The 26,664-nt window shown below is 46.7% G+C and overlaps 1 protein-coding gene across 1 annotated transcript in view; it reads left to right on the plus strand.

Moving 5' to 3' along the window:
• Positions 1 to 7,252: 7,252 nt before the first annotated feature.
• LOC309849264 (uncharacterized protein) overlaps positions 7,253 to 26,664 on the plus strand; it is an 89,144-nt gene continuing 69,732 nt past the window's right edge. Inside the window, exons 1-17 of the mRNA XM_082701630.1 lie at positions 7,253 to 7,422; positions 10,831 to 10,932; positions 12,647 to 12,839; positions 13,216 to 13,352; positions 13,692 to 13,916; positions 14,180 to 14,321; positions 16,519 to 16,642; positions 17,031 to 17,165; positions 17,933 to 18,085; positions 19,076 to 19,277; positions 19,991 to 20,131; positions 22,159 to 22,285; positions 22,390 to 22,479; positions 23,209 to 23,348; positions 24,611 to 24,814; positions 25,419 to 25,568; positions 25,794 to 25,973. Coding sequence (XP_082557756.1) covers positions 14,185 to 14,321; positions 16,519 to 16,642; positions 17,031 to 17,165; positions 17,933 to 18,085; positions 19,076 to 19,277; positions 19,991 to 20,131; positions 22,159 to 22,285; positions 22,390 to 22,479; positions 23,209 to 23,348; positions 24,611 to 24,814; positions 25,419 to 25,568; positions 25,794 to 25,973 — 1,783 coding nt within the window. The 5' untranslated portion in view covers positions 7,253 to 7,422; positions 10,831 to 10,932; positions 12,647 to 12,839; ... (1 more) ...; positions 13,692 to 13,916; positions 14,180 to 14,184. The remainder of the gene's footprint in view (positions 7,423 to 10,830; positions 10,933 to 12,646; positions 12,840 to 13,215; positions 13,353 to 13,691; positions 13,917 to 14,179; positions 14,322 to 16,518; positions 16,643 to 17,030; positions 17,166 to 17,932; positions 18,086 to 19,075; positions 19,278 to 19,990; positions 20,132 to 22,158; positions 22,286 to 22,389; positions 22,480 to 23,208; positions 23,349 to 24,610; positions 24,815 to 25,418; positions 25,569 to 25,793; positions 25,974 to 26,664) is intronic.

Consider the following 26,664-nt stretch of genomic DNA (forward strand, 5'->3'; position numbering starts at 1 on the left):
TACCGTTACATATGATATTAGCTCTATTTTTTCTCTAATTTTTTTTATAAATGCTTTTATTTGGGTTGAGGAAATTCTCTTCTATTTCTAGCTTGCTGAGAGTTGTTTTCATAGATGGGTATATAATTTTCTCCTTTTTCTGCATTGAGGTGAGCATATTGTTTTCTTCTTTGTTCTGATAAAATGATAAGTAGCATTGTTTTTTGTATGTTAAACCAATCTTGCATTCTTTTTTTTTAATTTTTTATTTTTTATAAACATATATTTTTATCCCCAGGGGTACAGGTCTGTGAATCACCAGGTTTACACACTTCACAGCACTCACCAAAGCACATACCCTCCCCAATGTCCATAATCCCACCCCCTTCTCCCAAACGCCCTCCCCCCAGCAACCCTCAGTTTGTTTTGTGAGATGCAAAAATACTCAACAAAATACTAGCCAATAGGATTCAACAGTACATTAAAAGGATTATTCACCACGACCAAGTGGGATTTATTCCAGGGCTGCAAGGTTGGTTCAACATCCGCAAATCAGTCAATGTGATACAACACATCAATAAAAGAAAGAACAAGAACCATATGATACTCTCAATAGATGCTGAAAAAGCATTTGAAAAGTACAGAATCCCTTCCTGATCAAAACTCTTCAAAATGTAGGGATAGAGGGCAACTACCTCAATATTATCAAAGCCATCTATGAAAAACCCACTGCAAATATCATTCTCAATGGAGAAAAACTGAAAGCTTTTCCACTAAGGTCAGGAACACGGCAGGGATGTCCATTATCACCACTGCTATTCAACATAGTACTAGAGGTCCTAGCCTCAGCAATCAGACAACAAAAGGAAATTAAAGACATCCAAATCAGCAAAGAAGAAGTCAAATTATCACTCTTTGCAGATGATATGATACTATATGTGGAAAACCCAAAAGCCTCCACTCCAAAACTGATAGAACTTGTACAGGAATTCAGCAAAGTGTCAGGATATAAAGTCAATGCACAGAAATCAGTTGCATTTCTCTACACCAACAGCAAGACAGAAGAAAGAGAAATTAAGGAGTCAATCCCATTTACAATTGCACCCAAAACCATAAGATACCTAGGAATAAACCTAACCAAAAAGGCACAGAATCTATACTCAGAAAACTATAAAGTACTCATGAAAGAAATTGAGGAAGACACAAAGAAATGGAAAAATGTTCCATGCTCCTGGATTGGAAGAATAAATATTGTGAAAATGTCTATGCTACCTAAAGCAATCTACACATTTAATGCAATTCCTATCAAAGTACCATCCATCTTTTTCAAAGAAATGGAACAAATAATTCTAAAATTTATATGGAACCAGAAAAGACCTCGAATAGCCAAAGGGATATTGAAAAAGAAAGCCAACGTTGGTGGCCTCACAATTCCGGACTTCAAGCTCTATTACAAAGCTGTCATCATCAAGACAGCATGGTACTGGCACAAAAACAGACACATAGATCAATGGAACAGAATAGAGAGCCCAGAAATAGACCCTCAACTCTACAGTCAACTAATCTTCGACAAAGCAGGAAAGAATGTCCAATGTTAAAAAGACAGCCTCTTCAATAAATGGTGCTGGGAAAACTGGACAGCCACATGCAGAAAAATGAAATTGGACCATTTCCTTACACCACACACAAAAATAGACCCAATCTTGCATTCTTGTGATAAACTCCACGTGGTTGTGATATTTTATCCTTTCTACATATCATTGAATTTGATTTGCTAGTATTTTTGTAACAATTTTTACATCTATCTTCATGAAAGATATTAGTCTATAGTTTTCTGATTTTTTCATCTGTTTTTTAAAATTTATTTATTTATTTATTTATTTATTTATTTTTAATAAACATATAATGTATTTTTATCCCCAGGAGTACAGGTCTGTGGATCGCCAGGTTTACACATTTCACAGCACTCATAATAGCACATAACCTCCCCAATGTCCATATCCCCACCACCCTCTCCTGTCCCCCCTCCCCCCAACAACCCTCAGTTTGTTTTTTGAGATTGAGTCTTTTATGGTTTATCTCCCTCCCAATCCCATCTTCTTTCATTTTTTCTTTTCCTACTCCCCAACCCCCCCACATTGCATCTCCACTTCCTCATATCAGGGAGATCATATGATAGTTGTCCTTCTCTGACTGATTTATTTCGCTAAGCATAATACCCTCTAGTTCCATCCACATCGTCGCGAATGGCAAGATTTCATTTCTTTTGATGGCTGCATAGTATTCTATTGTGTATATATACCACCTCTTCTTTATCCATTCATCTGTTGATGGACATCTAGGTTCTTTCCATAGTTTGGCTATTGTGGACATTGCTGCTATAAACATTCGGGTGCACCTGCCCCTTCAGAGCATCACGTTTGTACCTTTAGGATATATACCCAGTAGTGCAATCACTGGGTCATAGGGTAGCTCTATTTTCAGTTTTTTTAGGAACCTCCATGCTGTTTTCCAGAGTGGCTGCACCAGCTTGCATTCACACCACCAGTGTAGGAGGGTTCCTCTCTCTCCACATCCTTGCCAGCATCTGTCATTTCTTGACTTGTTAATTCTAGCTATTCTGACGGGTGTGAGGTGGTCTCTCATTGTGGTTTTGATTTGTACTTCTCTGATACCGAGTGATGTGGAGCATTTTTTCATGTGTCTGTTGGCCATCTGGATGTCTTCTTTGCAGAAATGTCTGTTCATGTCCTCTGCCCCTTTCTTGATTGGATTATTCATTTTTTAGGTGTTGAGTTTGCTAAGCTCTTTATAGATTTTGGATACTAGCCCTTTATCTGATATGATCATTTGCAAATATCTTCTCCCATTCTGTCAGATGTCTTTTGGTTTTGTTAATTGTTTCCTTTGCTGTGCAAAAGCTTTTGATCTTGATGAAATCCCAATAGTTCATTTTTGCCCTTGCTTCTGTTGTCTTTGACAATGTTCCTAGGAAGAAGTTGCTGTGGTTGATGTCAAAGAGGTTGCTGCCTGTGTTCTCCTCAAAGATTTTGATGGATTCCTTTCTCAAATTGAGGTCCTTTATCCATTTTGAGTCTATTTTCATGTGTGGTGTAAGAAAATGGTCCAATTTCATTTTTCTGCATGTGGCTGTCCAATTTTCCCAGCACCATTTATTGAAGAGGCTGTCTTTTTTTCCATTGGACATTCTTTCCTGCTTTGTCAAAGATTAGTTGACCATAGAGTTGAGGGTCTATTTCTGGGCTCTCTATTCTGTTCCATTGATCTATGTGTCTGTTTTTGTGCCAGTACCATGCTGTCTTGATGATGACAGCTTTGTAATAGAGCTTGAAGTCCGGAATTGTGATGCCACCAACTTTGGCTTTCTTTTTCAATATTCCTTTGGCTATTTGAGGTCTTTTCTGGCTCCATATAAATTTTAGGATGGTTTCGTCTATTTCTTTTTGAAAATAATGGATGGGATTTTGATAGGAATTGCATTAAATGTGTAGATTGCTTTAGGTAGTATAGACATTTTCACAATATTTATTCTTCCAATCCAGGAGCATGGAACATTTTTCCATTTCTTTGTGTCTTCCTCAATTTCTTTCATGAGTACTTTATAGTTTTCTGAGTATAGATTCTTTGCTTCTTTGGTTAGGTTTATTCCTAGGTATCTTATGGTTTTGGGTGCAATTGTAAATGGGACTGACTCCTTAATTTCTCTTTCTTCTGTCTTGTTGTTGGTGAGGAGAAATGCAACTGATTTCTGTGCATTGACTTTATATCCTGACACTTTGCTGAATTCCTGTACAAGTTCTATCAGTTTTGGAGTGGAGGCTTTTGGGTTTTCCACATATAGTATCATATCATCTGCAAAGAGTGATAGTTTGATTTCTTCTTTGCCGATTTGGATGCCTTTAATTTCCTTTTGTTGTCTGATTGCTGAGGCTAGGACCTCTAGTACTATGTTGAATAGCAGTGGTGATAATGGACATCCCTGCCGTGTTCCTGACCTTAGTGGAAAAGCTTTCAGTTTTTCTCCATTGAGAATGATATTTGCAGTGGGTTTTTCATAGATGGCTTTGATAATATTGAGGTAGTTGCCCTCTATCCCTACATTTTGAAGAGTTTTGATCAGGAAGGGACGCTGCACTTTGTCAAATGCTTTTTCAGCATCTATTGAGAGTATCATATGGTTCTTATTCTTTCTTTTATTAATGTATTGTATCACATTGACTGATTTGCGGATGTTGAACCAACCTTGCAGCCCTGGAATAAATCCCACTTGGTCGTGGTGAATAATCCTTTTAATGTACTGTTGGATCCTATTGGCCAGTATTTTGGTGAGAATTTTTGCATCTGTGTTCATCAAGGATATTGGTCTGTAGTTCTCTTTTTTGATGGGATCCTTGTCTGGTTTTGGGATCAAGGTGATGCTGGTCTCATAAAATGAGTCTGGCAGTTTTCTTTCCATTTCTATTTTTTTGGAACAGTTTCAGGAAAATAGGAATTAATTCTTCTTTAAGTGTTTGGTAGAATTCCCCTGGGAAGCTGTCTGGCCCTGGACTTTTGTTTGTTTGGAGATTTTTGATGACCGTTTCAATCTCCTTACTGGTTACGGGTCTGTTCGGGTTTTCTATTTCCTCCTGGTTCAGTTGTGGTAGTTTATATGTTTCTAGGAATGTATCCATTTCTTCCAGATTGTCAAATTTGTTGGCATAGAGTTGCTCATAGTATGTTCTTATAATTGTTTTATTTCTTTGGTGTTGGTTGTAATCTCTCCTCTTTCGTTCATGATTTTATTTATTTGGGTCCTTTCTCTTTTCTTTTTGATAAGTCTGGCCAGGGGTTTGTCAATCTTATTAATTCTTTCAAAGAACCAGCTCCTAGTTTCATTTATTTGTTCTATTGTTTAATTTCTATTTCATTGATCTCTGCTCTGATCTTTATAATTTCTCTTCTCCTGCTGGGTTTAGGGTTTCTTTCTTGTTCTTTCTCCAGATCCTTTAGGTGTAGGGTTAGGTTGTGTATTTGAGACCTTTCTTGTTTCTTGAGAAAGGCTTGTACCGCTATATATTTTCCTCTTAGGACTGCCTTTGTTGTGTCCCACAGAATTGGAACCATTGTGTTTTCATTATCATTTGTTTCCATGAATTTTTCCAATTCTTATTTAATTTCCTGGTTGACCCATTCATTTTTTAGAAGGATGCTGTTTCGTCTCCATGTATTTGGGTTCTTTCCAAATTTCCTCTTGTGGTTGAGTTCTAGCTTCAGAGCATTGTGGTCTGAAAATATGCAGGGAATGATCCCAATTTTTTGATACCAGTTGAGACATGATTTATGACCAGGATGTGATCTATTCTGGACAATGTTCCATGTGCACTAGAGAAGAATGTATATTCTGTTGCTTTGGGATGGAATGTTCTGAATATAACTTTGATGTCCATCTGGTCCAGTGTGTCATTTAAGGCCTTTATTTCCTTGTTGATCTTTTGCTTAGATGATCTGTGAGGGGAGTATTAAAGTCCCCTACTATTATTGTATTCTTTTATTATTGTCTATGTATTTATTTGATTTTGTTATTAATTGGTTTATATAGTTGGCTGCTCTCATGTTAGGGGCATAGATATTTGAAATTGTTAGGTCTTCTTGTTGGACAGACCCTTTGAGTCTGATATAGTGTCCTTCCTCATCTCTTAGTATAGTCTTTGGCTTAAAATCTAATTGATCTGATATAAGGATTGTCACCCCAGCTTTCTTCTGATGTCCATTAGCATGGTACATTGTTTTCCACCCCCTCACTTTAAATCTGGAGGAGTCTTCAGGTCTAAAATGAGTTTCTTGTAGGCAGCATATTGATGGGTTTTGTTTTTTTATCCATTCTGATACTCTGTGTCTTTTGATTGGGGCATTTAGCCCATTAACATTCAGGGTAACCATTGAGAGATATGAATTTAGTGCTATTGTATTGCTTGTAAGGTGACTGTTACTGTATATTGTCTCTGTTTCTTTCTTATCTACTACTTTTAGGTTCTCTTTGCTTAGAGGACCCCTTTCAATAATTCCTATAGAGCTGGTTTGGTGTTTGCAAATTCTTTCAGTTTTTGTTTGTCCTGGAAGCTTTTAATCTCTCCTTCTATTTTCAATGATAGCCTAGCTGGATATAGTATTCTTGGCTGCATGTTTTTCTCATTTAGTGCTCTGAATATATCATGCCAGTTCTTTCTGGCCTGCCAGATCTCTATGGATAGGTCTGCTGCCAATCTAATTTTTTTACCCTTGTATGTTACAGACTTCTTTTCCTGGGCTGCTTTCAGGATTTTCTCTTTGTCACTAAGACTTGTAAATTTTACTACCAAGTGACGAGGAGTGAACCTATTTTTATTGATTTTGAGGAGTGTTCTTACCATCTCCTGGATTTTGATGTTTGTTTCCCTTTGCCATATTAGGGAAATTCTCTATAATAATTCTCTCCAATATACCTTCTGCTCCTTTCTTCTTCTTCTGGAATCCCAATTATTCTAATGTTGTGTCGTCTTATGGTGTAACTTATCTCTCGATTTCTCTCCTCGTTGTCCAGTATGTGTTGGTCTCTCTTTTGCTCAGCCTCTTTATTCTCTGTCACTTGGTCTTCTATGTCACTAATTCTTTCTTCTGCCTCATTTATCAGAGGAATAAGAGCTTCCATTTTTTATTGTACCTCATTAATAGCTTTTTTAATTTCAACTTGGTTAGATTTTAGTTCTTTTATTTCTCCAGAAAGGGCTTTTATCTCTCCGGAGAGGGTTTCTCTTATATCTTCTCTGACTTTTTCAAGCCCGGCTAGAACCTTGCAAATTGTCATTCTAAACTCTAGATCTGACATATTACCAATGTCTGTATTGATTTGTATTGATTTGGTCCCTGGCCTTTGGTACTGCCTTTTTTTTTTTTTTTTTTTTTGGTGAGTTTTTCCACCTTGTCATTTTGTCCAGACAAGATTTGCTTTCTCCTCCTCTGGAATGCACTGTTTTCCTTGGTGAGTGAAGTTGGTCTTGGCTGGGTTTCTTGTTGATCTTCTGGGGGAGGGGCCTGTTGTAGTGATTCTCAAGTGTCTTGACCCAGGCAGAATTGCACCGCCCTTACCAGGGGCCAGGCTGCTTAATCCACTCAGGTTTGCTTTGGGAGCTTTTGTTCCCTGAGTGCTTTCTCTAGAGTTCTGGGGGATGGGAATGAAGATGGCAGCCTCCCAATCTCCCGCCTGGAGGAGCTGAGAGCTCAGGGTCCCACTCCTCAGTGCACCCTCAGAGAAAAGCGCCAACCGCCCCCATCTACCTGGCCTCTGGTCATGCTTGGAGCAAAGCGCTCAATCCCTCGCACTTGGAGAAAAGCGCCCGGTTTCTTCCGTCTCCGTGGCCTCCAGCTGCAGTCCAAGCTCACCCAGCCTGCGACCGGTTCAAGGTAACACTGAGCTGAGAGCTCACTCCTTGGCTTTGTCGCTGTAGCCGGCTTCCCCGCTCTAATACCTGTGTGCTCTGTGACACTCAGACATCCCTGGCCCTTCTGTGACCCCACGGGACCTGGGGTTATGCTGACCCCACGTGGGCTCCCCCCGGTTTAGCCTCTGGAGCGATGTCCCTCCATGGAGCAGACTTTTAAAAGTCCTGATTTTGTGCTCTGTTTCTCCGTGGCTTGCTGGGAGCCGCCCCCCCCCCCCCCCCCCGTCTATCTTCCGTCACTTTGGATTCACTTCTCCTTGTGTCCTACCTTTAAGAAAGTGATCTATTTTCTGTTTCTAGAGTTGTTGCTCTTCTTCTCTTCAATTTCCTGTTGGATTTGTAGGTGTTTGCAATGGTTAGATAAACTATCTAGCTGATCTCCTGCTACCTGATGTAGTCTCAGCCTGCTACTTCTCTGCCATCTTGACTCCTCCCCTTTTATCTGGTTTTGATATCAAAGTAATACTGGTCCCACAAAATTAATTAGAAAGTAGTCCCATGCCTCAATTTTATGAAAGACTTTATGTAGATTTGGTGTGAGTTATTTCATAAGAGTTATACAGAAGACAATAAAGCCACAGGCCTAGAGTTTTCTTGGTGGGAAGTCTTTAATTACAAATTCAAAAATTTAATAAATTTAAGGCTATTCAGAATTTTTGTTTCTTCTTGTGATGATTTGGTAATTTAAGTCTTCCAAGGAATTTATCTGTTTAAGTTGAAAAACTTATTGTCATAAAGTTGCTCTTACTATTCTTTTGGCATATCATCTGTGGTGATTCTCTTTCATTCCTGATATCGGTACTTTGTGTTCTTTCTTTTTTTCTGGATTGGTCTAGTTAGAGATTTATCAATTTTATTTACCTTTCCAAATAACTAGCTTTTGTTTTTATTGATTTTCTTTATTTTTATATTTTACTGATTACTGCTATTACCATATCCTTCCTTTTACTTGCTTCCTAAGATGAAAACAGGTCATTGATTTTACACCTTTCTTGTTTTCTAATATAAGCATTTAGTATATAGGCATTCAAAACTAAAAATCTAAATCTATGCATTGCTTTAGCTATAGCTCACAAATTTTATGATGTGGGCTTTTTATTACCATTAAAGTTAAAAAGTTTTCTAATTCCCTTCTGATATTTTTTCAATAGTGGATTATTTAGAAGTGTTCTGTTTAATTTCCAAATATTTTGGACTTTTTAGATGTCTTACTGATTTCTATTTTAACTCCATTGTGGTCAAAAAATATGTTTTCTAATATTTCAACCTTTTGAAAGCTATTGAAACTTTTTATAGTCATTTGTGTGACTCTGCAACATTTATTTAAATTTTCCTTAAACCTCTATTTCCTGATTTCTAAAATGGAGTTGATAATAATTATGACTAAATATACCTACTAGGTAAAGTCATATGTAAAAAGTTCAAATGGTACCTGCTATAGTCAGGGCCAAATTGTTCCTCACATGAAAGCTGGGAACTCTGTGACTAAAAGAGTGGATAATAGGCCATTAGGTGCCTCATCTCAGAGACAAGAGCTCTCTCGGCATGCTCTGCTGCTCCTTGGTAAGGAACCTTCTCTGGCTAGGCACATGCACATGCAGTCCCCTGTTCTTCCTTCTTCCCCAGCTTCTGAGTGTTCCATAAGCCCCATTACTGCCCATAGTCTTATAAGCCGGTGCAGGAAAGACAGAGAGAAACAGGCTGGGAAGGAGCCTGGGTAGAGCCATACTTCATTCCGGAACACCTAAATGTCAGGTGGAAAGAGATAGAGAGGTCCTCTTGCCCAGCTACCCACCCTCCCCACTGCTGTGAATCCTGCAATCATTCTGTCTTATGGAAAGGACTCTCAGGTTTGAAGTACGTACTCTCTCAAGAGAGGATGCTCAGGGAATCCTATCCCACGCAGGTGTGCATAGATGATGCCATCACTGTGCAAAGATGGTTTGAAGTGACAGAAAACACGAGAGATATAGGGGCCCTGAATAAAAGAAGGTAATGTGAAATAAGGGAAATCAGAGAATGCCAAGGTCCTAACAACCAGGCCTCCTCAGGGTGGGGTCGCCAGAACAGAGGAAACCAGGAGTTGACTCCAAGGTGCCCTCTACTCCCATAAGCAGCATGCACAAGACCACAAGACATGTGGGGTTCTGAGGACCAGGAAAGGAGCATCTTAAAGCATTCATCATTTTTATATTTTTGTTAATTTTAAGACTATGTAAAAAAATGTTTTTTTCAGCAGTAAAGAGTTCCTTCCTTAATTTTGTTTGAGTGGAAAATGAAGTCTGCATTGCCAGGATACTGGCCAAAGGGCAGCAGTGGAAGAGGAATGGAGGGAGAACCCCCACACCAGAAGGCAGTGGGGGAGCAAAGCTGACACTATGGTTGATGACATCTGCATGAGCAGGAGTGGCTTGTCTCCATCCCTTCTCTTCTGCAAGGATATTGTCCCCACCTCAAAGTCACCCATCCTCTCCCATCCACGATCTTTGATTTATATTGTGGGACAGAATCAGAGCTGTGGGGAAGCCCACAGTATGCACAAGAGACTTAAGCAACAGAGCTCCTCCCAGGGAGCAGAGATGGCTTTGCCCTTTAGCCTTAATCTCCTCTGAGCTTCTCTGAGCTGACCCAGGTGGCTTGGGTCACATAGTGTGAGGTCACAGTGCAAACTCACATTTGTCTCATTACTCTGTACCACCCCAAAATGCCCTGGAGTCTACATGGATCCATGCTAGACAGGTTTTGAGCAGTGAAACACCGTAGGGAAGTACTTGGCAGGACTAGAGGCAGTCAAGAACCTTGGTGAAGTGTCTGACTGCCTTGGAAGGGGACCAAAGGTTGCACTGCAGTGACAAGAAGGCTAACAGGGTGACAGTGGGAAGAGGATCAAGGCCAACATGGAGGTCCCACCAGCCCGCTACACAGCCATGTTCTGCCTCACGCACTCTTCTTAAGCACCTACACATGCTGGCCACCGGCCAATGCCCAGACCCCTGGAGCTCACTGTTAGGAGAGAGACAGACACAGGAACCCTCTAAACTGTAATGTGGAGAGTGCTGAATCAAAGGGCTGTTGAAACTCAGAGAGAAGCACCACTGGCAGTCTGCTTGGCAATGGGTCTGGGAGCCTTATTGGAGGCGTAGACATAGGGGTCAGGCCCAGAAGGAGAAGAGGTTCAGTCAGTCAGTCAAGGAGAGCAGGGAGAAACCTTTAAGCAAAGGAAGCAGCTTTTTAGAAAAGCATAGAGCAGAGAGTTTACTGATCTGATCTTCTCCCTGGCAATGATGCTACCCCAGGGCTTGTGGCTGCAGCACCCCCCAGAGGCCTGCCCTCTTTCAGCTTGCTCTACCCCTGAGGCTTCCCCTTACAGGCCACATCTGCCAAGATGGTACTGTAGCCATTCCATGCCCAGCTGGGAGCTTCAAACGCAAGAAGGAGACATCCCACTCCAACACCAGCTTCTCCTCAGAAGGTCAGTTCTGAATTCTGTCTGCTACTTGCTCAATGGAAAGAGTGATTTGCTGACTTTGCTAATTAGGTGCTCATCCAAAGGCTAAAAGACACTGACCTCATGATGCATATTACAGCTAATAGCATGTCCAGGCCCTGATGGGGGTGAACATCAGGAAAGCCACACTCAGAGGCCCCATTAGGCCCTCAGGTTTGGGTGTCTGTGCTTAGCTGGGAAAACCAGGACCTGTGCAGGAAGTTCAAAGGCAGCCCACATTGTTCAACATAAAGTGTAAAGGACCTGCGGCTCATAATCCTCTCTGAGCTTCAGAGGCCAACTAAGTGGCTTGGGTCACACAGCATGAGGTCCCAAACTCACATTTGTCTCATTACTCTGTACCACCCCAAAACGCCCTGAAGTCCACACGTATGGATGTTGTACAAGTTTTAGAAGCAAGAGAAAGAAAAAAAAAAAAAAAGAAGCAAGAGAAAGAAACACCAGGGACAAACTCCTCACTGCCTCCATTTTGCCCAGTTCTGAGGCTGTTAACCAGAGACAGGACTGAGTCCCTGGTAAACGGTTTGAGGAAACAGATTTCTGTGACAGAGTCTCTCAGCTACTTTTCTGTGATGCTCTTTTTTTTTTCCTCTTTTTCTTTTTTTGTCTTTTTTTTTTTTTTATTATTTCTTTTCAGTGTAACAGTATTCATTGTTGTTGCACCACACCCCGTGCTCCATGCAATACATTCCCTCCTTAATATCAACCACCTGGCTCTCCCAACCTCCCACCCCCCCGCCCCTTCAAAACCCTCAGGTTGTTTTTCAAAGTCCATAGTCTCTCATGATTCACGTGATGTTCTGAAGCTACCAACTCCCTGGGCCATTCCTCAGAGCCATATAGAAAGCATGATTCCCCACTCAATGTCGATGCTCCCTCTGCAGGCCAGGCCAATGCCAGCACCCATTGGAGGCCAGCATCTGGAGGACAGGGCCAAACTGGGCACTCAGGGGAGACAGCTGGGTAGGAAGGACCCATTTCCTCCACAAGTCCCAGGAGATGGAGAGCAAGGGGCAAAAGTGTCAGCCGCACCATCCATGGTCAGACACTAACTCCCCTACCAGGAGCCTAAGTTCCTACTGGAGGGCAGAGTATGGGCAGCAGTCATCCCATGCTGGGACAGAGCCACAGACATGGCAGGGAACACATGGCAGCCTCCGAGAATAATCAATGTAGGTCTGATGTGAATCAGAGCAGCCTGAAACTTTCATTCCTCCCAGGGGTGTTGAAACTGTGATGCTATGACGTTGAAAGAAGGACCCACTGAGAACTGCCATGTGCCCAGTGCTGTGCAGGGCTCTGTCACATTGTACACTGCTGTCACAGAAAGCTTGGGAAGCTATGTGCTTGTGGTTCCAGTCTGTAGAAAGGAAGATGGGAGATAGAGAAATGGGGAGGCTCCCTATCGCAGCTGTCCATGGGCTGTGCCACTGAGGCAGTGGGAGCTCCCTGGAACTGGCAGCACTGAGAGCAAGGCCACTAGTGTCTGCAGGGAAAGAAAAGGAGCCCCCACTCAGCACCTCGGTAAATGGGGATGACAGCCCTGCTTCCTGCACTCCCAGGCCCATGGGATGATCAGGTCCACAAGGTCCTGGCAAGTATTCACTGTTTTTCTTTTGAAGCCAGCAGCCCAGTCCTTCAGAGAGAACTAGAGTGACAAGGGCTGTTCTGTCCCCAGTTCTCAGCCAGTGTCTGCAGTGCCCAGCAGGATACTTCTGTCCTACCGGAGCCACCCACCCCATCCCGTGCCAGCCAGGCACATTTAGCCCGAATCCAGGCCAGGATGAAGCCACAGACTGCATTCCATGCCCAGCAGGCAGGGCTTGTACCCAGGCTGGACTGACTCAGCCAGATGCGACCTGCACACCGGGGTAAGGATCTATTATGACTCCTATGACTTCTCAATGATAGAGTTGACTGTGTTGGGGCTCAGGGTGCTACCACCATTCAAGAGTCAGATTCTCAGGTGCAGGTGAGGCTTCGGCAAACATCCATCCCCCTAAGTGCTCTGGAAGGGCCCCTGCCTCCAAATCAGGGCTCGGTGTCACATCAGCCTAGGGCTCCTGGACACTCCCCAGGAGTACTGGGGCCTGAGCATGAGCAAGAAGCACCTAGGTGATTCCTGCCTTTGCATGGGAAGAAAGGAGCACGGGGAGATTACTGTGCCAAAGTCAAAGGCCAGCAGGCACACATTTGATTGTCCAGGCTATTGGGCTCTGTCCAGTGGGTACTCCCTGGTTGTCATAGGTATGTGTGCCCTGTGGGCTCCTTGAGCCCCCATGCTCCCACCCACGCCTGCCCACCTGGGACATTCAGCAGCCGCAACAACCTCTCTGACCTGTTACAGTGTGAGATCTGCCCTTCAGGACTAGCTTGTCCAAGGGGTGAGTGAAAATGGGGAAAGGCAACCTTCCTACCTGTTGGACCCTGCCTTTGGGTGAAAAACCATCTCCGCTCCGAGGCAGGAAGGCCAGGAAAATAGACCCTGACTCACAGCCACTTGTTTGCCCACAAAGATCATGGTTCACCTTATCTTAGGGATGGGACTACAAAGATCATTCTCAGTTCCCACTCTGTTGCTTCAAGTAGCTTCTGGGCCCCTGCTGACCTAGATGCCCTTTGCCCCAGTGCTCGGGCCTAGCCCACACCCCTGCCACCTGCCAGAAGGAGGCAGCTGGGGGGGCTGCTGTTCCTCCAGGTCTAGTTCAGGATTGTGTTTACAGGAACTGGGAGTCCATACTGGCCCCCCATCCCCTGCCCAGTTGGCCATTATTGTCCTCTGGGCACCAAAGAGCCGACCCAGTTCCAGTGTCCCCCAGGCACCTGGAGTAGCCAGACCGGACTGACAGCTGTTGAGGAGTGTGCGCCCTGTCCCCGGGGCTGGTTCTGTAGCGGTGGTGCCCAGCTGCCCTCGGGGACATGCAAAGCTGGGCATTACTGCCCGCAAGGTGAGTGGGGCCTGGGTCTTCCCTGGCAAGGGAGGACCAGGACTGGTGAGCTGCTGAACATCCTGACTGTGGATTCACAGTGTGTCTCAGCCCAGACAAGTCTGATCCTGGGTGAGTGGTATCCCCTGCTCCCTGCCCCTTCCCTCATGGCCTCTATTGGAGAACTATCTGCAGGGAGTAGGGTGAGAAGCTTCAGTGCCTTGGTAATGCAGCTCTGACCTCCCTCTTTCCTTCTGATACCCCTTTCCTTCTCTCTAAAACAGGTACAATGTGGGGCACTCAGTTCCCTTGCCCAGCAGGCACCTACAGCTCTCAAGCAGGCAATGGCCAGGTGGAAGACTGTCTCCTCTGTCCCCCAGGGGCCTTCTGCCCCAGTGGTGCCCCCAAGCCCATGCTCTGCCCACGGTAAGGAAGGCTGAGGGGTATGGCTGCTCTTGAAGTTCCCACATGTTTATTAAGTACAGGCTGGAGCCCAGTGCTGTCCCAGGCAACCAGGGGTTTATAAAGAGACATGATGGCCCAGCCTGCCTCAGGACCTGGCAGCTTTATTGGGACAGGGCATAGGATCAGCACTGGCAAGGGCCAGGGCTCAGGGATGCAGCATGGAGAGTTGGAATGGGACCCACTCCCACTCCCCAGGGCCCTAGATACTGAAAGACAGACAACTGATTTGGATGGAGTCCGTGAGGAAGTGCCCACACCCCAGTGGAGAAGCTGCTTCAGAACAGCGCACCTCAAGAGCAAAACATTCTGGAATTTAGTCCCAGCTGAAGTCTGAGTAGATATCATTTGGCCCAGGCTCTGGGGTCCTCTGTTGATTTGACTGCTTTATGAAGATATGCCCTTAATTACTCTGGTCAAAAAGTAAAACTTAAAAGTACTTTTCTTATTTAAAAAAAGTAATATACGTTCTTTTTGAAAAAAGTGAAACAGCACTAATCAAAATAAGTAGATTTCAGGTCAAATACAGATTTCAATGTAAAAAAATTATAAAATTAAGTAACAAAATATAAATGGGCATTTATAAAATCTGAGAGAATGGAAAATCTAAGCATGACATGAAAGGCTTAACTAATTGAGGAAAAGACCACAGTATATGAAGGCAGTTATTTCAAGCTTCTGTTCTTCATCAGCATCATGGACAAAGTTAAAAGATAAAAAATAAAGCAGGGAGATATTTTCAATATGAATTTCAGGCCCAACATCCATCTACTTACTACCTTATTATATAAGGGCCATTATAAATCAGTTCAAATAAGACAGAGAAAGAGAGAGAGATCAAGAGACACGCAGACCACACCAGCAGAAAAACATAAGCGAAGTAGAGGAACAGAAAACTTTTTGTTTGTGTTTAAGTTTTGAATTAAAACCAATTAGTTAACATATTGTGTAATATTAGTTTCAGGTGTACAATATAGTGGTTCAACACTTCCTTACAACACCCTGTGCTCATCACAAGTGCCATCCTTAATCCCCATTATCCATTTAATCCATCCTCTCTCCCATCTCCCCTCTGGTACCCATCATTGTCTTCTCTTACAGTTAAGAGTATCTTTCTTGGTTTGCATCTCTGTCTTCTTTTTTCTCCTCTGCTCATGTGTTTTGTTTTTAAATTCCACATATGGGTGAGATCATATGGTATTTGTTTTTCTCTGACTGATTTATTTTGCTTAACATAATACTCTCTAGCTCTATTCATGTCATTGCAAATGGCAAGATTCAATTTTTTTATGGCCAAATAATACTAATATTCCATCATATATATAGATATATATGGGATATACAGATATAGATATAGATATGTAAATAAATATATCACATCTTCTTTATCAATCAATGAACACTTGTACTGTTCCTTCAATTTGGCTATTACAGATAATGTTCATAACATTGGGGTGCATGCATATCTTTGAATCGTTATGTTTTTCTCCTTTGGACAATTACCTAGTAGTACAATTGCTGGGTCATTGGGCAGTTTTATTTTTAACTTTTGGAAGAACCTCCATGCTATACCTCCTATACCAATTTGCATTCCTGCCAACAGGCAAGAGTGTTCCTTTTTCTCCACATCCTCACCAGCACCTATTGTTTCTTGTGTTGATTTTAGCCATTCTGACAGGTGTGAGGTGGTATCTCATTGTGATTTTTGATTTGTGTGTTCCTGGCGATCAGTGATGTTGAGCATCTTTTCATGTGTCTGTTGGCATCTCTATGTCTTCTTCAGAAAAATATATATTCGTGTCTTCTGCCCATTTTTAATTGAATTATTTGGGTTTCCATGTGTTGAGTTTTATAAGTTCTTTATAGATTTTGGATACTAGCCCTTTACCAGATATGTGATTTGCAAACTTGTAATAGAAGCACAGTTAGCCCATAAGCCTGGTTTTACAATATCTCTCAATGCACTGCCCCATTTAGGCCACATTTAGGGCCACACCAACCACATCTTTGTCATGATCCAGGGGCTTACAGCCAGGCTGGGTCTTGGCCCTTAAATCCTGAGGGTAAGCCTGGGGGCAGAAGAGGTCTCCTGCCTTCCACCAATGATGACCCCAGGAAGGTTGTGGGCACCCACACTCCTCACTTTCTGCTTCTCCTCCAGGGGAACCTCGCGCCAGAGTCCAGGTGCAAGGCTGGCTGTGGCCTGTGTCCTATGCCCTATAGGTCACCACTGCCCTGAACCAGGCACTGCCACTCCACTGCCGTGTAGTGCTGGCAGCTTCTCTGTAAGTGTTCCCAGGACAGACTCCATCCCTTAGAGGGCCCAGAAGTGGGAGGATCCTAAGGTCAGGGAGGTGGGAAGATGGCTGGGGAAAATGGCCAGTACAGCCTCCATCTCTGGCTCCCTTCCTCCAGGCATCGATGACCTGGAGACTGAGGCAGATGCTCAGAGAGCACCTCCATTTTACTGGCATCTTCCTGGCTCTGAACCCTTCCCATGCCCTGACCTCCTCAGGAATAGAGGCACACACAGAGCCTGAAGTCCCAGGCAGCAGCTGTCCCAATTCAATTCTACATGTATTCTGAGTGCCTGCTATACTGCCAGGCCTAGCCCAAGGGTTAGAGAGGTGGAAAGAAACCAACCTTATTGCCTATTGCCAATCCCCCTTGCAGGGTCCAGGCCACCTCTGGTGCCAGGAGTGTCCAGAAGGAAAGCTCTGCAACCAGACAAAGCTGGCTAGTCCCACAGCATGTCCACCTGGGCACTATTGCCCAGCTGGGGGCCTGCTGTCCATCCCCTGTCCCATGGTGAGAAGCTCCCCTCAGCCCTCCTGGCATCTCTTCACTTTTGTCCGCAAGGCTCTGGAACCATCAACCCTGTACCCCAGCCCTGCCTGGTTGGGATGGAGGATGCTCCTTTACTGTGGCATGGCCATATGTCAGCCCTCTGCCTCCTGCCCCGCGCAGATGAGGAGCACTGGACTACCCCCTTTCTTGAGGCTGGTTTCTGATAGTGGTGCTAGACCAGAGGTCACACGGGACAAAGCAACCCAGGCTTGTTTGGGGGGTGGGGTACAACACAGGAAGAAGCAGGGAGGAGCTCCAGAGCTAGGAAACTGAGGCTCAGGTGGAGCTCCCAGCAGGGGTGGGGGCTGGGGGTACAATCTTTTTTCTCCAGCCTCCATCTTCCAATTACCCCATTCCCTACTCTAGCCATGGCTTCCTCTCCCCAAGATACACACACCTCTTCAAAGGACCTGGTGTCCTCTATTTTCTCTTTCTGCCTGCTATCAAAATTTGCTGGGAATTTCCAACATTCTTCCCTGGGTGGATGTCTTGCCATCAAACACTTTTGGCCTATCAAAAGCTAAATTCCACTCATTCTTAGGAGTCTCTCAGAGGCTCAGGTTCTTTAAGTAGGCCATCTCCTCCCCACAAGCCCTGTCTGTCCAGGGTGAGGGTAGAGGCACCCTGCTCTGCTCCCTTCCTGGCCAGAGCAGCCAGCCTGGCCAGCCTTGGAACTCCACTCTGGCCTTCAGGCTCTTGACCTCAGTAGCATCCTTCTCTCTGCCCAGGGCACTTTCCGAGAGGCCCCAGGGGCAGCCCGTGTGGAAGACTGCCAGCTGTGCCACCCTGGGACCTTTTGCGGTCGAACAGGCCTGGCCAAGCCCCAGGGGCTGTGCAGTCCTGGGCATCACTGTGGGCCTGGTTCCAACACCTCCTCTCCGGTGAGTGCAGACCCTCGTAGCCCTCACAGAGGCAAGACTGGTCTAAGCTCAGAGGCCTGGGCCAGGGTTGGGGGACACCAGCATCTTCCTTTAGGGCCCACTGCCTAGTTGGGTGACAGAGTACCCCCAGGAAGATGGGATGAAACCACTGCAGAAACAAAGTTGGAAGTACCACAAGCATTAAATACAGCCTATAAAAATGAGAAAGGGCAAAGTTATCTAATGTCAGTTTCCAGCTTCCACCTCAAAAGGCACCAAATACAAATAAGTCATGAGCTAGGGAAAGGCACAGCAGGGATAATAATTAAAACAAATGAAGCAAAGCCATTTCTGTACAATATGTATCTATTAGTCATCAAAAGTCAACACACCTGCCCTAAGAAGATACTGCTAAGGGATAGAGTCCACTTCTATGGGCCAAACCTGGGGCCAGGCTGCTGGGCAACTATTGCAAGGCATGTAACAAGGGTCTCAAGGCAGTTCATGACCTTTGATCCTATAGCTTCCACGTGGGAAAGAACATGAAAGGAAAAAAAGTCATGTATTTAAAGATGTTAGAGATGTGTAAAACACCACACATTTTAATAGCAAAAACAAAACACAAAGGAAATACCTAGGCACAGACATGGCATAGCAGCCCCATGGGATACTAGGTAACCACTAACAATGACAAGTAGGTATACTGTTGACACACAGATGACTGAGAGATGATAGAGCGAGAAGTCAAGCTGTGTAGCAGAACTTTCACCGCAAATAAGCAGAGAAGTAGGATTATTGAGGCTATTTAACATTAAAATTTATTTCATTTTTCTAAAAGCACTTCCTGGAGGGAGGTGTAAGTGCAGGTTGCTATGAGTAACTGAGCTGGAGAGGCTGGCTGAGCGAGGCAGTCTTCCTCAGAGAGGGGTTCAGAAGGACTAGGAGGGAGCCCAGTGGAGAGGACCCCCTTGTTCTCAACTTTAAAGCTACAACAGGACCCTCTTTCTCCAGGAGGGCCTCCCGTTTGGTGATCTCTGCCCTGCTGGCCATTTCTGCCCCCCTGGCACCAAGGATGCCAGGCAGAGGCCCTGCCCAATTGGCACTTGGAATGTAGAGAGAGGGGCACAGGACCTGAGCTGGTGTCTTCCCTGCCCACCTGGACTCTTCTGTGCTGCAGCAGGCCAGGCTGCCCCCACGGGCCCATGTGCACCAGGTGAGGGTGCTCACCTCTCCCTCAATGGTCTGGCAGGAGGAGAACCAAGCAGAGGGTAGTCAGGCCCGCTACCTGGGCTCTGGCCCTAGGGCCCTTGGCTCCTGAGGCAGAGACATGTTAGAGAGAACCTAGGGGAAGTGTGTCCAGGTCATTGAGGCTGGCTTGGCCAAAATAGGAGGGAGGCAGGCTGGAAGCTACTGAGTGGGGCTTCCAAATGTGGTGGGAATGCACAAGACTTTTAGATTTTCCCAGCCCCTGAGGCCTAGATGAGGCGGAAGGAGAAAGAGAAGAAGGGTCATGTCTGAGGGAGGTCAGTAATATTCCAGCGGCTAAGGAAGAGACTCCTGTCTGATTAGCCAAGAAAAGCCCAGATATAGTCATTAAGAAGGCCTATTGCCTCGTCTGTGATATGACTTCCCCCCAAGGGCCTCCAGGTTGTGGGGCTCCATGTACAACAGAATATCCATAGGCTCACTGGGGAGTAAAGTTTAGGCCCAGACAGATGAGAGGTAGGCACTCTGCTCTGCTATCCTGCCACCTACCTCAGATGTTCATTCAAAGAGACCTAAATTAATAGCTTATCAGGGACATCCGCAGTGCCTGATCCCTTCAAAGCCGTTGTTAGTAGGGCAAGACCCTCATGGATGCGAAGGCAAAAAGCTGGGTTCCAGCACCGTAAAACAGAGCAGACTGCGTGCTTTCTCTGCTTCCAGGATATTACTGCCCAGGAGGGGCATGGACGCCGAGACCTCTCAGTGGCCCATGGGGAGACCTTGGTCCTGTGGGCCACATCTGCCCTGAAGGCTCGCTGGAGGCTTCACGTCAGCCAGATGGGCAGCACAACAATAGATCAGGTATTTGCCTGGCTCGGGAACCATCTATGACATACTCAGGCAGGGCCACAAGATGACACAATGGCTTTACTTTCTAGGCCAAGAGAGCCACCAGGAGAGGACCTGTTCCCCTGGTCCTTACTGCCCCCAGGGCATTGGCCACTTCCCCTTGTCCTGCCCCCACCTCATGCCCAGTCCATGGCAGGGCAGGCCATGTTTTGCAGGTGAGGAGACAGAAGGGGGCAGTTGGGATGTCTCCTGGGGAGACAGGTAAAAGCTGTGTTTTGGGGCCTGAGGAGCAACAGACCACTGGAAACCTCTCCCTGCTGGTCTGCAATATAGGAGGCCCTGTGAATAGTGGTCAAGGACAGGGACTTTGGGCTGTGCAGAAGCCCAGTGCACCACTCCTTGCTGTGGGTGGGAAATCACTTAACTCATGTTCTTAATGTGCCTGATAGGAATACAGAGTATAGAAATTTGTAAGACTGAGGTAAAAATTAAATAAGACAGAGCATAGGAAGGACAGTAAATGAATGTTTACCTTGACTGAGGCTAAGAAGTGACCAGGAGAACAGATTCTATGAAGGAGACAAAGGGCTTAGCATGGACTGGGTAACTGAGGACATACACTCGGTAACACTCGTGTCTTTGGCACAGAAGTGACAGGATGGGACTGGGCATCCTGCAGGGCAGGCAGAATAGGGACTCCATTTGACATCCCTCTTTAGAGGGTGGGAGTATTGCAGTGTCTGTGGTGCACAGTCTGTGGCTGTACTCATGTCCCTGGGGCAGCATCAGGAGACCCTCTGGGCAGGGTAAGTTAAGTGTGGAGCTAAATAAGGACAACAATAAGTCACAAGTCATGGAACCTCCAGGCTGGCGGAGCCTTAGGGAACAGGACTCCCTCCATGTCTTTCTTCCAATGATGAGGTTGGGCCTGGCTGGTGGAGTGACCCATCCAAGGCCTGCTGCTGTCTGGTGTCTCCCAAGGCTCTGTCATCATGACAGTGGCATCACCCGTGAGGGTGCTCCAGACTATGGTAGCACTCTAGCACTGCGCTGTGGGACGAGCACCAGTGCAGCACCTCTACTGCACCTGTGGATCCCGGGGTGACTCAGGGATGAGATCATGGGGTCCAGAGGCTGACAGAAACATTCCCCAGCACGCCTTTGTCCCAAAAAAGCCCATCAAAGTACACTGTTCATCCTCCCCTTGTTACATCAGTATCCTTAGAGTTGTGGAGACAACTCTCATGCAAGCTATAAGAACGCAGATGTTTAAAACTGTTACTCTGCCTTTTTCCCCACTGGAGGCTACCTGTTTCGGAAGTATGACATGAAGCTGTGCAGCGCTCCATGTTTCCTGTGCTCACACCCATGTACACAGGTGCACACACACACATTTCCATAGGCAAATCCACCAGTTTACAGGCAGTTACAAAAATGAGATCACACACTGTAATTTCTTTTTTCTTCTCCTACCTGTACAAGAGCCCTCTTCTTCTTAGAGTTTATCTTCAGCATTTTATGTGCTCTGTGAGCTAACCTTAAGGGGATATAATGGTACAAATAGAAGTGACAAACTTGGCCAAGCTGGAAACAGGTTCCCAAAACAGATGTCACAGAGGTCTGTATTCAATGACCTAGGCTCTCCTTCTCAAGCTAGATATGAAGCCCCCAGTTTTCTCATTCTGTCCTGTGCCCACCTTTTTCCAGGATAGACAAATGCTGGCACTCCTGTACTTTCTCCCCAACTTTGGGTCTGCCTAGAGAACTTCCGATTAATTTGGAAAGGGTCACATCTCAGGACCCCAGCCCCACACCTGAGACCCCACCCACTACCCCAGCAGGGAGCCAGGACTGGACAGAACCCTGGACTTGAGCTGCCCGGGCAGTCAAGGGTGATGGCACTCTAGCTTTTAATCTCTACTGCTTTATTTCAGGAACTTCTCTCCTCAGAGGGTGGACAATGTGGGGACTGCTGAGTGAGTGGCTTTGGGCTTGGGAGGAGCTGCTTTGTGATCTCACCCACTTCTGACTTTGGGCAGGAGATGAAGTCACCCACCAGGAGAGATGCATCCATGCCATGGCAGGGGGGCCCTGTCCTCCAGGCCACTTCTGTCCAGTGGGCACAGGGGTGCCCCTGCCCTGTCCTGTGGGTACCTTCTCAGATCGGTGAGTGCCACTGTCTCCATGCCCATGGGGTGAGCCCAGAGCTGTCTTCCTCCTGGTCTTCCTTCTACACTGACCATCTCACTAGCAGCATCTCTCCACCACAGAGGAGCACAAGGCCTCACAGAGCAGGACTCCCACCTGGCCTGTGACCAGCAGAGGAGGGACAGAGAGGTCGCTGGCCAGAATGAGGGCAGGTAACATGGGCTGCTGGGAGCTTGAGAACATTCATGCCTAAGAAAGCAAAGCCATTAAGAATCCTGTGCACATGCCTGAGTCTCAATTGAGAGTAGAGCCCCACCTCCCCACCTTTAGGAATCTCCCAGCCCCCAAGAGAAGGTACCCAGAGCAGGGGGACAGCTGTGGAGCCAGTGGCTGAAGGGCTGTTGGATGTTCTGCCTATTGCTGCCAGACCAAAATTCTGTGGCCCAGGACAGCCTGAGTTTGAATTGGGATTAAGATGGGAAAGGATGGGGCACCTGGGTGGCTCAGCTCATTAAGCATCTGACTTCGGCTCAGGTAATGATCCCAGAATTCCGAGATCGGGGCCCTTGGGCTCCCTTTTCAGCAAGGAGTCTCCTTCTCTCTCTCCCTCTGCCCCTCCCCGCCTGTACTCTTTCTATCTCACTTCTCTCTCTCTCTCTCTCTCTCTCTCAAAAATCAAAGCTTTTTTTTTTTCTTTAAAAAAAAAAAAAAGATGGAAAAGGACAACTATACCCAGGTGCCTATGTTGGAGAGTGGCAGGGGAAGAAAAAGAGAGACCTGTCACACTCTCCTTTAGGCATCTGTCAGACTGTGCCATGGATACAGGAAGAATCCCAGGGAACCTGAAGAAGGAGATGCAAAGCAGCTCCAGAAATGCACGTCCCTTGCCAGGATGCTCCTCCTGGTCCCACTGATGCCCAGGTTTCTCTCTGTCTTCCCAGGATGCTTCTCTCCATGGCGTCAGAGTGCCTGTCCTGCCCTCCTGGCCATTTCTGTGGTGCATCTGGACTCACTGCTCCCTCTGGACCCTGTTCCCCTGGCTACTTCTGTCTGGAAAGAGCCTCCTCCCCAATCCCAGCAGGTACGGAGTCTCTCAGGATGGGCATGGGCCCTGCACTGGCCCAATGCTAGAGGTAGATGGGCACTCTGATTATGAGAAGTGACTGGTTGTGGGGCAGTTTAAGGGCAGAGGGGGAGGGTGTGAGCAAGCAGGGCCTGGAAACGATCCTCCGCCAGAGTGTTTCAAGGTCTGACCACTATTCCTGGACATGCTGGCTTCCTGTCCTTGTGCCCGCAGTGGCATTTCCCACAGTTAACTCACTGCCTCTGAACTGTGGTCATTGGGCTTTTGTCACATCTGTGTTTCCAAGCCCACCTCAGCCCCACCCCACCTCTTCAGTCAGAACCCCACTGACCCAAAGACAGAAACGTCATAGATTTTCAGGGATGTGAGCAGGGAAACCTGGGGTTCAGAATGGTAGCCTGTGGGGCACCAAGAGGTGAGCTGAGTGTGGTCCTCGGCTCTCATGAGGGCTAGAGACAACATCTTGTGGGGAGGTGGAGTGCAGGATGAGCTCCCAGGGAAGACTCTCTCTACCCATGTTCTCAGAGGATGCTCTCTATTCCCTGGGGACATCTGAAGGGGGAGGGAGGGCAGTATGCACACCACACTGAGCTGCAGCTTTGGTGAGGGCCATTGCAACAGAGCCAGGGCCCTTAAACTCCCTCTTCTCAAGAACTTCATCTGAGGCAAAAATCCAGCTCCCAGATTGAGGGTTAGGTTCAGGGGAGTTGGATGGGCAGTAAGAGAGCAGGGACTTTGTGGGGATTATAGGAGGCATAGGGGCTGCTAGGCCAGGATAATTCACTAAAAAGAGAACCAGCCATCCTGGTTTATTACAACTACACATGAAATCAATGATTTCTAAATCCATTTTATTGGCAAATAAACAATCGCATTGTGTATCCTCAAAAGAAAAAAAAAATAAAAAGATTTTTGTCCAAAAATGGACAAAGCACAGAGAGATGTTGGCCACACACAGCAATCACCATGCCAGGACACCATCCTCAGTAAAGCTGGATCATTAGTCCTGCCCACCTACGAAAGAGGGATTTTCGAGGCTCCAGTATTATAACATATGTATTAACCGCATGCTGTTCAATCTGGAAGATGCTGTACAAGTGTTATTTATCAACGTTCTTTCTTTCTAAAACCCTGGAACCCCTGCCCCAAGCCCAAATCCACGTTTGGTCCCAGTAGCACTGCCCAAGTTGCCCCCGGCTCCAGTCTGCTCAGTAGCGACCAGGCCTGCATTCCTCACTCAGCTTCCTTCCTTTTCTCAGGTCATTCACATCAGGGGGGGCCCTGTCCCCGAGGCCACTTCTGCCCCAGTGGAACCAGCCACCCTCAGCCTTGTCCTCCTGGCTCCTATAGCAACCTAACCAGCCAAGCCTCCTGCTTCCCCTGCCCTGCCGGCTACTACTGCCCTGAGAACATCACCACCTACAGCGGGCACCCCTGCCCCGCCGGCTTCTACTGCCCCAGAGGTGAGTGCCTGGGCCACAGCTCGAAGAGGCAAGGCCAGTAGCAGGGGGCTGGTACAGGTGCCCAGGGATGAGATGGGGCTTGGGACTTGCTGCTTGGGAAACAACAGCAACTAAGGATCATGCAGATGTAATCACTCTGTTTCTGAGACATTCTCACGACCTGTCCCAAAGGCCCAGGGAAGGAGTGGATCCTTCATGCTGGTTGAGACCAAAGCAGCTGGTCTTGAACTGCAAATTTCATGTCTTTAGCTTTACCTTTAAAATTATGAGATTTTTACTTTCTGTTCCATAACATAATCTGTTGGCTAAAAAATAGAGGTTTAAAATTACTAATCCTACAAATTTGGGGCCACGTGCTTTTCAATAGAGTTGACCATCAAGAAGAAGAGTCCTGCATAGTCTATGGCTTTGTGGAACCTGGGCCTGGGAACACACAGCCTGGGAAGCCCAATATAAGCAGCTGGTGAGGGAGGAGCTCCTGTGACTCAGGCCAGAAGTTTGCCACAACAGGCCCTGCCAAGTTGCTCTAGGAGCAGCAAGCAGCAGGGCCTCCCTCCCCAGCCTTGGGCCACCTGGACTCCCTCCTCTGAACTTTGCTTTTTAGGCACCAAATACGCCACACAGTACCCCTGCCCTCGGGGCTACTACAACCCAGACCCACTGACCCAGAGCCTGGACAGCTGCCTGCCTTGTCCCCCAGGCCACTACTGTGGGCAAGAGAATCTGACCCAGGCCTCTGGGCCCTGTGATGCAGGTGCGTTTCCCAAAACTCCCTAAGAAGCTCCCACCTACCCCAGTGCTTCCTACTTCTGAACCTGGACCTGGGGTGACCCGGACTATCTCCTGGAACAGCTACTGGGAGGGGTAGGCCTGCAGTCTGGGTGGCTCAGCCTTTGATACCCACCCCTACCCCGGCAGCCTGGTCACTACCAACCCTCCTGCCCCACTGCCTACCTTTCTGTGTTTGTCTCCACCCCAGGCTGGTTCTGCGTGTCAGCAGCCTGGACCTCCCGCCCCTTCGACTTAGACAACTACACCAGCACCAATTGCCTGTGCCCAGCCACGGCTACAGGGGGGAAGTGCCCACCTGGATCCTTCTGCCCCGAGGGTACCCCAGAACCCATACCCTGCCTACCGGGCTCTTTCTGCGCCACCTCTGGTAAGAATCCAGGAGACCTCTCTGGCTCTGTGTCCCAGGCTTAGAGATGGTGAGAGAACTGGTGGGAACCCCAACCTTCTCCCCAGCCTTGTGAGTGCATACATGAACCCCTCTTTCCCTCTTTCCCTCTGTAAACGAGAACTGATGCCTGCACCTGCCTAATGGGATGGTGGGCTTGGCATGCTCACAGGCCAGTCTGTGCTGACATAAATTTGCTGCTGTCATGGTTGAGGGAGCACAGGTGGGTCATCGCAGAATAGCATGGGAAGGGCAGGTCTCCCTTCAGAAGGAGGGGCTCGGTAGCCCCTCGCTCATGCCCTTTCACTGGTCTCCATGTCTAAGTGATTTCCTGAGCACCTACTGTGACTCAGTGCTATTGGTCACTGGGGACCCAGATGTGAACCAGACACTTCCCGCCCCAGCTTTCAACAACCCTCAGATGGTAGAACACAGTGAGCCTATGCACAGGTCTCAGCTCTGCTACTAATGGTAATGCCTCGGGCCCTCTGTGGAATGAGAGTGGCACCTGTACCATGAGGCTGGGTATGGAAGAGAAGGAGATGGAGCACTCCACATCGGCTCAGCAACTGCTGTGACTCTCAATCCTCTGGGGCCTGACACTGCATGAGGACCCTCATCTGTCTGCATAACGAGTCTACTCAGCCCGAGCCCGGCACCCCCTCTCACCTCC

This window comes from Mustela nivalis (assembly GCF_964662115.1).
Source record: "Mustela nivalis genome assembly, chromosome: 15".
Classification (NCBI taxonomy): Eukaryota; Metazoa; Chordata; class Mammalia; order Carnivora; family Mustelidae; genus Mustela; species Mustela nivalis.